This window comes from Akebia trifoliata, chromosome 4 (genome assembly GCF_017979445.1).
Source record: "Akebia trifoliata isolate Shusen 1 chromosome 4, ASM1797944v1, whole genome shotgun sequence".
NCBI lineage: Eukaryota > Viridiplantae > Streptophyta > Magnoliopsida > Ranunculales > Lardizabalaceae > Akebia > Akebia trifoliata.
Window position 1 is genome coordinate 8,167,810 of NC_141378.1, and position 12,378 is coordinate 8,180,187.

Here is a 12,378-nt window from a genome sequence, read left to right on the forward strand (position 1 = left end):
CCTTTGAGGTTTTCACCGAGTCTCATCATTTTATTTGATTAAGTTATCCTTATTAAGGAGATGTCTATTTGAATGCAAGTTAATGAGTGATTTAACTACAAATTAGAATTGGTGCATTATACATGTCTCCCCCCCCCCCGTCATTGAATACTGAACAAATCTACTAATAGCATGTGTACGATAGCTAGTTCAATTCTGCCTTTTCTCAAGGTAAGTAGGAGAGTCACAAAAAACAGATTGTATGGTAGGTGGATGTCCAAAAAACCTTGCGCTTATACACCCTATTTAGAAAGAAGGAGATTTATAAAATTTGAGAGTTACTATCGCCGCACCAACTTTTACTAACGCAATACCAAATATGCGCAATTCTACGAGGATTTTTACATAGGAATTGGCATGGAATTAGTAAAAGTTGGTGTGGCAATAACAACACTCTAAATTTTGAGATATACTATTGCCACACCAATTTAAAATCTCCAACAAACAATATGGGGTGTGAGGAGTAAATTAAAAAAAATATTGTTTCTTTGTTTGTTATCTTCTCATCTTTTGACCAAAAGAAAAACAAGCTGAATGAGGTACTCTCTCTCTTGGTACACCTCCACCATTCCCCCCATCAATGCCACTGCCATTATTGATCCAAGGATCTACAGTCATGTTTTCTCTAGTATAGGAACCATTAATTCTATATCTGAGATTCTTAATGTCCATATAAGTGTAGAAGAGATCGTCCTTGGATATGATCTCTTCGAAACTAGCTATGAAGGCAACAAAGGGATTTGCAAGAAGATCTAGGTCACTAAGGAATCAAAAATTCACCTCGAAGTGTGCCCTTCTATGGCGAGAGCCTTTGAAAGAGGTGATGGAGTTTCCTAGCATTGATGTCTTCTTGTATTTTGGGCATTTTGGGAGTGAGGTTTGGGGTTTAGATTTGCAAGATCTTTCCATATCTCTCTCTCTCGTGATTTGGGGACTATGTTACTTTAGGATAAAAAAGATCTTTTTTTTTTTTGTTCTTTTACAAGAACAATTTATACAAATTTTTATTTTTATTTTCATTTTTCATTTTCAATTTTCATTCCAATCACTAGAGACTCAAGTAGTTACTTAACTTGAATATACGGGTAATTTTTTTTACTTGAATATATGTTGATTTAGATGGCATCAGAGGTGTTTGATGAATTATGTAAGAGAAAAATGGATGCAATGAAATCTCTATTTCATTACCCTGTTTCTCATAGCTTTATTGGTTAAGAATGAAATTGATGAGAGTCTCACTATAGAGCCGCTTGTTGACTTTACGGGGTTTGATGTCATTTAACAACGAATTTTCACTTCATCGTCTAGGCAATACTTTTACAGATTTTCACGTCATCTCAGATTTTTTTGTCCTAGAGTATGGTGTGTAAAAAAAAAATGATGTGCACATTTGTTTTTTAAATAAATGGGGTGCACATTCTTTTTTATTGGTGTGGCACATGCAAAATCATACATCTACTTATACATAATATATATAAATTTAAAATATATTAACGGGCCGGGCCAGGCCAGGCCTGATAGGGTTGGACTGGATATTGCCTTATCTTTGTGGGTTGAAGCGTTGAACATCAAAGCCACGATCACCTTTTTTGGGGCGGTCCGGATCGGGTTATAGGGTTCAACGGGCTCAATTGACAGCCATAGCCCAATACGGACAAATACGGAAATAGTAAATTTTTTAGGGCGAATGGGGGTAAAAAGGGAAGGGTAGATGACCGACTAAAAAGTCAAGAGGAATCCCACATTCCCACGCTATAAATACCCCTCTACACCTCCGAAGGAGATCCGAACGTTTTATAAACGAGGGCTTTTCTCCTCTCCGCGGAAGCCCTAACCCTAATACCGGCCAAGTTCCATCCCGATCTCCTGTTGGAGCTCTTTGGAAGATTTTCGATCTGATTCGATTTCTTGAACGATATTCAATCCCTGGTTTCGTGATTTATAGCTCGCCTTTTTTAGGGTTTGCGATTATTAGGGGAGATTTCCGGTTTAAATTTGCCTATTTGCAGACGATTTTCAGGAAATCGAGTGTTTGTTGCAAGGCTTTGTTGATTTTTAAAAACTATTGGGGAGACCGAAGTATTTATCAACGATGTCTCGATGTTTTCCATACCCTCCTCCCGGGTTCGAGAGGTCGAATGGTGCACCCAACGAGGCCCTGATCGAATCCATTAAGGTTTGTTGAGCATTTGATTTTGCGTTTATGCTCGACTGCTTTCTTCGGTTCACAAACGTTGATTGGAATCGATTCATGGGCTCTTTTTATGTAACATCGGTTAGATTCTTTTTGTAAAAAAAAATAAAAATGGTGGAATCCATTATCTAGTTAAGATGGGTAGGAAATTTCCCCTGTTAAAGTAAAATGTTGTATGATGATTATATATATTATTAAGATTAAAAGCATGTTTAATTATTCATGTCCCATGAAGTTAAATCTTCTTGGACTGAATCTACTGATATTGTTGTTTGAAGAGTGTCTCAAGTTTTTTATCATATATATATGTATTTTTTTTTTTGTAATTTTTCTGATTGTATCTTTTTAGAAACAGAACGTAGTATTAGTGCTTGGGTTTAGTGGATTTGTGGAATTTTTCATACCATGTGAGAGAATTTTGGTGTAATGAAGCAATGATGAGAGTTGGAATGTTGCTTCTTAGTCATTCAAGTATTTGGAAGCAACAATATAGTGGGTACAAAATTTTTTAGGAGGATAAAACTTAGATTGGAATGAAAATGTGAGAAAAAAATACATCCTCTATAAGGTAATGCTAACACTGTTATGGAGATTTTCTGGTTGCGTTTGCCATGAGGCACTTACATGACAATGTCCGAGTGAATGAACATTGTACGTTAGGCAGCTTGAATTACAAAATAGTGGTTAGAAGCCTTTCAATAAGTTGGACCCAAGGCAGGGCCTTGATGCAAGAAATGGAGTTGGACAGGGAAGGCTGATCTTTATTTTGGATTTTTCTCCATCTCTTTGTTTGCAGAGGCATGGTTGCTTGGGGGGATGTGTAGTATGTAGATTTTTTATTTTTATTTTTTTCTGTTTGGAGTTGGAGAATTCACGTGGGATGGTCTAGTGGGCGTTTGGGTGCAAGAGATAGTGAGTTTGATTCTCGCAAAGTCTCTTCATTTATCTTCAGTCTTTACCAATCCCCCAAAAAAAATTGAGATGGAATTTGTTTTGTTGATTGTTAGGGATCTAAATGCTTTAGATATCAAACATATCTATGTCCATGTAATCATTATTTTTGTTGTTTGAGGTATAAAGGTAGATAGACTTAAATGGATCTATGGTATATGTAGCAAGTGGTTGGAAAGAAAAGTTGATTACTTGATTGCGAGGTCATCAAGGGTGATGGCTGGTAGGGATTGTTTTTACCAAACTTCTAATTTGGGGAATCCATTCAGTCCCACACGAATACAGGACGATGGTAATGTGTTCTTATATATATCTTTAGAAATGAATTATACTTAGCACTCCATTGTTACAACTTACAATGCGATAAGGGAAAACAAGCAGAGACAGCAAGCTGGATGACCAGTGGGAGTTGTAACAATGAATTACTTGGGCTTTATAGTTTTTTTTTTCTCTGATTGGCAGATTGTTTTTATTCGATAGACCTGTCTCATTTTTTATTTTGTATATTATATTTATCATGGCGTATGTAACCAGCAATCAATTTTCTTCTGCAAATAATCACAGTGGATACATGTTAAGAGTTTTCTTTGCTTTGCGCAAAATAGACTTCTGCAATAAAAACAAGTTCCCATACCCCGCCCACCACCTTTTTTGAGCATTGAATCTAATAATACTTCCATGACATACATACTAATTGTTACCTGATGATAATTTGTATTTCATTATAAAATTGCACATTTCTGCCTTTGGCTTGGTCTTTGCTTGTCATGTTGGTGTCCCCACTTTCAACTTGTTCTTAAATTGATGGACACTCTGGTGCTTTGAAGCTCCAGAGAGAAAGTGAGAAGACCAGGAAGGAAAGGAGGAAGGAAAAGAAGAGGGAGAAAAAAGAGAAAAAAGAAAAGAACAAAGAAAAATCCAGGGCAGTTGGGGAGGTTGAAAAGAAAGAACACAGCCGCAAGAAGAGGCGCAAGGATGAGGGGTGCAATGTAGATCATAATGGAGTAAACCATCCAAAGATAAGAGAAGATGAAACTGAACAGTTGGAGAAAAGCAGCCTTACTGAAGAAGATGGGCAGCCTGCTGGCACTATGAATCTCTACGACACTTCTGACAGCAGTAAAAAGATGAAGCACAGTTTGCCCTCTGATGGTGTCCATAACCAATGTGAGTGTATATCTGTTATTCTTATCGTTAAGAGGAGACTGTTCTTGTTAGTTTCACAGGCACTGAAATTTATGTCAAATTTTATTAATAATGTAAGGGCCCATGCTACGGATCCGGCTGCCGCTGCTAAAACACAAGGATTCGAAAGTACCAATCAGCGAAGAACAACGGCCCTGTCCTACTTTCGAAAGGAACAAGACTATTGTCCAGATGAAGGCTCCTGCTATTGCTCCCCGACCAAGCAAAGAACAACCACCATTGTCTACTACATCTGGCAGAATTGAGATCCCAGTACAAGATAGGGTTGAACCTGCTGTTAGATCGAGTTTCTTTGAAAGTGGTTCTTTTAAAGTAGTAGATTCGAAGTTCAGAGATTTAATTGAGAACTGGGTACCCCCTACGATTCAGGTTGAATACGCCGATTTTGATGATCAGGAATGGCTCTTTGACATGCCTCCTCACAGTGGTGAAGCTAAAAATATTAAAGCTAACAGTGGTGCTTCCTCCCATGTAAACTTGAGTCTCTGGCCACGTGCTTGTTACTTGCCCGAGGCTGATGTATATGCATTACCATATACAGTTCCTTACTGAAAAACTGTTGAAAGGGGGCAAGCCCTAAAGATGTGTGAGCAGTAAAGAAAAAGAAAAATTGCTGGAATAATGGGAAAAACAAACTTCACTGGTGCAATGCTCCGTCAAGGAAGGTCTCGTAAGCTATATGGAGCTGCCAACTATGCAAACTTTTGTGAAGCTCACTAGAGTTTGTGGATCCTCTACTGTCCTTTATAGGTGGAAACTGCATGGCTTGGCTCAGCATACCCATGGCATGAGGCTTCTCAGAGAACTAATTTCTTTCCCCTTGTGCGTGCAGAAGTTGCCAGCATTTTCGCAATGCTTTGGGCTCATGCGTGTGAGGTGATTTGCTTTTGGATGAGAGAGGGTGGCTGGGTATTGGTAGGGACTGGGAAGTGCATACGTGTTGAAGAGCAAATTCAATTCAATTCATGCAGAACACATTTTTAATTCTTTTTTATAAAATTTGATATATCCAGTCATTTGGTTGGAGGTTCACTATTTTGGCTTTTGATCAGGTTGAGAGATGAGAAAGGTCTTTTACATTGTATTTAGGCTAGTTGGATCAGAAATATAAATGGTAAAAGTAAATGCAAGAAATTGAAATTTTGTATGTGCTGCTTTGCTTGGGCTCATTTAATTGTACAAAGGTTTTTAGATACTCCATACTCTACTAGTTACATTTTGAGTAATTTGGATTTTTTTAGTTGGATGATCAATAAAGTGGTAGTGAGTTGAATGATGAAAAGGTCAGACAATTTTGTCTTATAATGTAAGGAGGCACATTGAGGACGTTTGGGATCGGTAGTCTTCCAAGATGTAGTTGGTGAACCAAAATAATATTGTTTCTAATCTCTATTTCTCAATTTTATTGTATTGCATGTGATTTGTTGAGTACATTCGGTATTACTACACTTATTAGTATAGATACTTGGTTGCTAATCATAACAAGTAATGAAGTCGTCAAATAGAGCAAATATTGAATTTTGTATAAAATGTCTCCGTGACAAAACTTTCTGCATCTATGTAGATGAAATTGCTAGTGAAAACAAAAGAAGTCAACGCTGTGTAGGGCTATCGAATTTTTGGATCGGATTCGGATTGAAAAGTGTTGATCAAATAATTTTTTGGATAGGTTTTGAATCACTCAACTAACCCTGAAAAACCCATCATGAATACAAATTTTACATTTTTTAAGGGAAAATTTTCTAAAATAATACTTTTAAAAATAGTAACAAACTTTGGATAATTACAAAACTAAAAAATTTCAAAACACAATTTCTTTTGAGCTTAATCCAAGGCTTCGAAAATGAATAGTTATTAAACTTTCACATACTCCCAAATTTAAAATTGAAATTCAATTGTAAAAAATAAATTTTTTTCAAAGTTCATAGGATTTTGTCCTCTACAATCCTAAAGCACTGGATCATGTTTTTGGATGCTACAAGGACCTTAGTCAAGGTGAAATCCTTACTAACTTAGTAAAGTTAGTTGGACTCTAAATATATATATATATATATATATATATATATATATATATATATATATCTTTAATTAATATTTTAAATTACAAATAGGCCCTTATGATATGTACCTTCACTTTGATTTTAAATTTTGGAGATTGGAACTATCCATTTTCAACACCTTGGATCAAGTAAAAAAGGAATATTTTGTCAAATTTTTTTTTTTTTAACTATGAGTTTTTTCATGAAATCTAGAAGCTCATGGTGTCAGATTTCCAATGTGATAATCCATGTGGACTCAACAAGATTTCTAACTTAATGGTTATTACTAGAATCAAGGAACCTCATCATTTTTATTCAATGTTAAAATTTTGGTATTAAAATCAAATAACCCTAATGTTAGTGAGATAAGTAATTAGAAGTTGACGAAAATTGAACCTAGGTCAATGGTATGGTCATCGTCGGTGTGGCATCTCTATCACATCGTCTAATTCAAGACTTAAGAGGTTGAATCATTGATATTTGGAAAAAAAAATCATCAGTTTTGGGTCATTATTGATTAATCTATGAAAGAAGACTGAGGTGAGGAAGATTAAGCAACTTAAAAATATGGGCATATCTAAACTATTAAAAAAAAAAAAAATTGGATCTAATTGAGCTACTCAAAATTGGAAAAAAGGCTACTTCAACCTATGTGTTCAATATATTTTGGTAATTTGATTAAAACACCACTTGAATATGCAATTTTAGATTTTTTTTTTTTTTTGGGTTCAAAATATTCAAAGTTTTGGTCTTTTATTAAAACTATTATTTTAACTATATATATTAAAAAAAAATCTTTTCTAAAATAAGTGATTCAACATTTGGCTATTAGGGCATTAAGTTCAGTCTCAAACCAGGTTCGCTCTCGACCTCCTCTCTCTCTCTCTCTCTTAGAAGTTAGAATAGATCAATCTTTCTTTCTCTCCCTCTCTCAGATCTGTCTCTTGTTTTCTCTATAGGTGTTTCTCGATGAACGAAGTCAATGAACACATGGACCAAATGGCAGATCTAATTGAGAAATTCACTGCTGACAATTTCATTGGCTTCTTTCACGCCATCGATTGGAAGGTACCATCCTTACATTTCCATTTCTATATCTCTACCTTTCTTTCTTTTGTTTGAAATTTCATTTGTTTATATATATATATATATATAGACTTAGAACATCTACCATCACACTTACTTGCAATCGATAAGTGAGATGCTTTGAAAATCAAAGCGAGTGTCTCTGTATGAAATGAGTCATTATAAGTAGCAGTCTTAGGAGTGAGATGGAATTTGTGAAATTCTCCCTCTTTTTAGTTATTTATCTATTCAAAAAAGAAATTTGTGAACTTCCTAGATCAATTAATTTGAAATTAATCAAGTTTGATTTAGTGGCATTTTATAACATTCTTGAAGGTAATCTAAGCCTTCCAAAATATGCAACGGATGACATACAATTCCATCCCTGGAATGGAATTCAACTAAACTAAGCTTCGACTAAATTCTCATCTTTCCATCTACTTGCAGTGTCTATGACATGACCTTTATTGATTGGCGGAATTGGTTTAGAATTTCTTTAGGATTCAATGTTGGCAAGTCAATGTCTCACAAAACAAGTCCTATAAATGAGACTAAGAGAACCCAAAGAAAAGTCAATTGAAGGAAGAAAATAGTTGGATTTTTATGCCAAACAACTGGTTTCTCAATAAATATGTATATTGTATGAAAGCATTCTGAAGTTTCTTCCCCTTAAAAAGAATGGGATCTTTATGTGGTTGTAAATGACAGACGAGTTTTTAGTCCCAATAAAGAAACGACTTAATTATATTAACAATTAAGAAACCAGTTGATGTAAGTAAAATGATTTGAAGTGAACAATTCACATCTCAGGGAATCGATTTAACACATTGATTGATATGTTCTTTTTTCCATCTTTTTTCGTTTTTTGCTATAAAAAAAAATTCTGGTTAATTCTCTGTGGTTATATATTTCTTGTCAGATGCCTGTTTTTATTGTTTGACTTTTTCATTTTTGTTATTGACGTCCTTATCTGATCATAACTTATCTTTGGAATTAAGAGAGTCATATTGTTTCTAAATTTTTTTTCCTCATCTTTTCTATTGCCTGTGTAGGAACCATGGATAATATGCTTAATAGCATTCTATGTTTCTTTGCTGCTAATAATTATCGTTTCAAGGAGGAACGTTAACTTTCAGATGTGCTTGTTCCTTATGACATGTAAGTTTCTATTACTTTCATCACCTCTATTGCTTGCTTATCGTTGTTATCATCATCATCGAAATATCTAATGATCCACCTGTGTGAGTATTCAGTATCATTAGGCCTGCATTGCCGCTCACAAGCCTCGATGAAGGGTTGCATCAAATTGACAAAAAAACGTAAAATATTATTAAACACTTAACATGGATCTCAACTTCATTGCCTGTGTATCCTACTTCTATTTGACTGTGATAATATTTCTAGGTTCCCTTTAACTCAGCGATGATAATTTGGTGCTTATAAGATTTACTGCTTGCCTATTCACCAAATACTAACTTCATTCTCTTGAGAGTTGAAACATGACAAATGTTTCTGATTTTGTGGAGGATTTCTTTTGCAAAGATGTAATTAATATTACCTATCAAAAGGATATAATTAATATTCTCGATATGATCTCTCAATGCCTTTGTGATTGAAAAATTATATTAATCAACATCACGGAAACAGACAGTGAAATTGGCCCTTCTTGACATGAGAGAGGCACACATGCTAATGTGTAAAACATCAATACATCAAAATCTATTGTTGAAGTCTGATTTTGTGAGTACACGATCTTCTAGCATTTCTTTTCGTGACCATTATTCATTAGTTCACTGAAGAGGAATGTCTTCAAGTCACGAGTCGGATGAGGATGGGGAAATATTTCTTTGGTCACCTAGTGAATGTTGCTAGTCCATGACAAGTGTCACTTCATCTCTCATTCCTCGTAATCATTTGCTCTAGGATTGGTTGCTCCTCACTCTCAGCACCTTTAGTTAAGTTGGTGGATCTGCTTGACCAAACTTTTCCTCCACATAAAATAATAATAATTATTAAATTTATTTGATTGGTGGAGACAACATAGTCCAGAAATCCAAGGTAAAGAAATGCACATTAAGGCCCAGTTTAGTTACGTTGCCAAACTTGGAGAGCTTCAAAATGATGAGGTGTCTTGGATAGTGATGAAATAATTATGTATCAAACAAGGAACTTCGAATCAGTGGATGAAGAATCTGGGATATCATCCCCATGAATTGATTAGGGCATTGACAACTACAATGGCATAATGAGCCATTCAATCAATGGCTTCATGTGGCCTGGTCATTATTTTTGGTATTCAGTCTATCTTGACAAAGATCGGTGCACCTCGACACATTTTATATACTATGGAAAGAAAGATCAACATTTGATTGTTTATCTGAATAGTGTACCTACTATAAACATGCAATATGATCCTTCCTTTTTTGTTTTATCTTTGTTTTTTATTCCCACCCCCCCTGAAACTGTAGGCCCCTTCCTTTGATGTGCTAAACCCTTCCTCATCAGCGTTTACTTGCTTAAAAGTCTTGAAGGAGACAAGTTCTTGAGAATTAAATCCTTCAATTTAAAATATAACGAACTGGAGTTTGTGATGCTTGGATATCCGATTTAACTCTGGTGGTGATGTGCAGTGGTGGGTGTATATTTTGCTGAGAAGATCAATGCATTTCTTGGTGAAAACTGGAAAAGCTTTGCGAGCCAAAATTATTTTGGCCCACATGGCGTTTTTCTCTTGGTACTCTGGTCTGGGCCGCTTCTGATCATCTCAATCTTAATCCTGGTCAGTGATCATAACCACTTATTATTTGAGTCCTTTTTTCATTCTTCCATGTTACCTTCTCCATGTAAATCGTCCTTATTCCTTTTTAACAGATAAACACCCTCTTTTCTTTATGCGAACTAATCGTCGAATGGAAAAGAGCTGAGCTCAGGCATCAGGCATGGCTTTCTCGTAACAAGCAGGAGTGATTTCCTGTGTTGCCTTTTCACCAACTACAGACAGTTTTATGGTCTAGAACCTAGGCCCCTTTTTTTTTTTTTGAGTATCTTCAGTTTATGTTCTCCCTGTCTGCTAAAACTTGTAGATCTTTGTACCATATGCATTTTGGGACTAAAACGTGTTGATTTGGGACTTAATATAGACTAAGGTCTATGTTGAATGCTTCATGACCCAAGGAGGGATCCTGTGTATCCTGTTATAGCTTCTTCACATAGTAATGTGGTGTCTTAGATTTGCAGCATCCCCAGAGCTCCAAATATATGCCTTGAATGCAACTTTGAGGGTCTCCTCTGTACATTCTTGCAAATACTGATTACTTTGTATTGATAAAACTAAGAAAAGGTTCTTGGTTGGGATTTGATTGCTTTAGTGGATAATGGAAGCTCCATAATGGCCTTTTTCATCCCATCATATTTAGATCTGAACCTGCCCTCTCCCAGTCTCACAAGTTATCATAGACGAATTAACAAATATGAGGCGACCACCACCTTCTCATCTCGTGGATCGCTTAATTGATGTTAGAGCTTTCAAATACTCCTTTGAACCCTTTGCTTTTGGACCCAGATAAGAGTAAAATTACTTGAGACATGTGAAGTTATCAAGGTGACCTTGAACTTGTTTTTGTTTTGAATGGCTGACTAGCTAATGGGCAAGGGCTTAAGTCCAATTATTTATGTTTTTTTAACCTATTTCCTTGGCAAATGTAGTGTATTTGACATGCTACCTTGGATTTAAAAAGTAAATAAATAAAAGTCTCACCCCCTTGAACCACCAATTTTGGAAATATTCAAGGATGATCTACCATCAATATATTCAAATCCTTTAGGATTGAGATGACTCAAAGATAAAATTGGATTGTTTAGCAGTGTTCACATTGAATAAATAATGATCAAAGTTCATGCTATTTAGCAAAAACTAAGACCAGAAAGGCATCATTTTAAACACAACCAATTTGATCAACAAATTTGCTGTTCCAAAAAATTGGAAACCAGATGGTCTAGAATCTAGCAATAGGAATGGGCAGTGTACATTGCAAAAATACCACATCTCCAGGCTTAAACAGTTGTATCTCCACATAAGCACCCAAAATATGAATGTCACCATGTCATTGCAAGTAATGTTAATCTGGTTGATACATAAGAAAAATCATAAATCCAACATACATCAGTTGGTACAACAACCAAATCTAAAGCTTAAAAAAAAAAAAAAAGGCGGCATTCATGTTACTAAGTCATGAATTACAGATCTCAATAAGACAGAAAACGAGGCACAAGCCACCTGATGATTTCGCGGAACTCCCTTATGCAGTTTGAGACTAAACCAAGGCCCATTGCTTCCTCGAGAGGAGCAAGGAGGGACACAATGCAAATAGCTGGTAGATCATGTTTTCTGTTCACATCTTTTCCTTCCTTCATCACAAAATGGAGCAGCCCTTTTCTCTTCTTCTTCTTCTTTAGCTAGGGCGGTTGCAGCACCACTTTTATGGCTGCATCAAATACTGCTTTCATATTCTGCAATGACATGAGGTTTCATAAGCCCCATCTGTAAAAAGAGGTTGCATCACAACTTTCCGTAAAAGAACACGAGGAGATACATAGATCGTAGATACCTGCTGTGTTTTTGAGCTACACTTGGTGTAGTAAGGAGCTCCAATCAGCTTCTTCAGCTCAACACCCTTTCAGAAAATAGAAATTGCATCCGATCATTCTTGAAACATGGGAAATGAAACTAATGGAAAGATCTTTAGTGTTTAACACATGAAGGCAGTAGCACTTACCTGAGCCGTGGTAATGGGAACCACACCAGGGTAGTCTATGAAGAATTGTTTATCATCCCAGAGGTCTGCAAGCAGAAACATTGGGAGACAAAAACAAATTAGGGGTTCT

The 12,378-nt window shown here is 35.8% G+C and overlaps 2 protein-coding genes across 4 annotated transcripts; both read left to right on the forward strand.

Moving 5' to 3' along the window:
* Positions 1-1,813: 1,813 nt before the first annotated feature.
* On the forward strand, positions 1,814-5,585 carry LOC147403487 (uncharacterized). 2 transcript variants are annotated; one of them, XM_086439080.1, is made up of 3 exons: positions 1,814-2,215; positions 4,012-4,351; positions 4,449-5,585. In XM_086439080.1, the coding sequence occupies exons 1-3, from the start codon at positions 2,132-2,134 to the stop codon at positions 4,940-4,942; spliced, it is 918 nt and encodes a 305-aa protein (XP_086295206.1). In that variant the 5' UTR covers positions 1,814-2,131; the 3' UTR covers positions 4,943-5,585. The 2 variants fall into 2 exon arrangements, with proteins under 2 accessions (XP_086295206.1, XP_086295207.1); XM_086439081.1 differs by having other exon boundaries at positions 4,018-4,351.
* Positions 5,586-7,163: 1,578 nt separating this feature from the next.
* On the forward strand, positions 7,164-10,733 carry LOC147403488 (uncharacterized). Of its 2 annotated transcripts, XM_086439083.1 has the most exons (5): positions 7,164-7,286; positions 7,389-7,497; positions 8,547-8,652; positions 10,125-10,273; positions 10,366-10,733. In XM_086439083.1, exons 2-5 carry the CDS (start codon positions 7,399-7,401, stop codon positions 10,459-10,461), a joined length of 450 nt encoding a protein of 149 aa, XP_086295209.1. In that variant the 5' UTR covers positions 7,164-7,286; positions 7,389-7,398; the 3' UTR covers positions 10,462-10,733. The 2 variants fall into 2 exon arrangements, with proteins under 2 accessions (XP_086295209.1, XP_086295208.1); XM_086439082.1 differs by lacking the exon at positions 7,164-7,286 and having other exon boundaries at positions 7,293-7,497.
* The last annotated feature ends 1,645 nt before the right edge of the window (positions 10,734-12,378 follow it).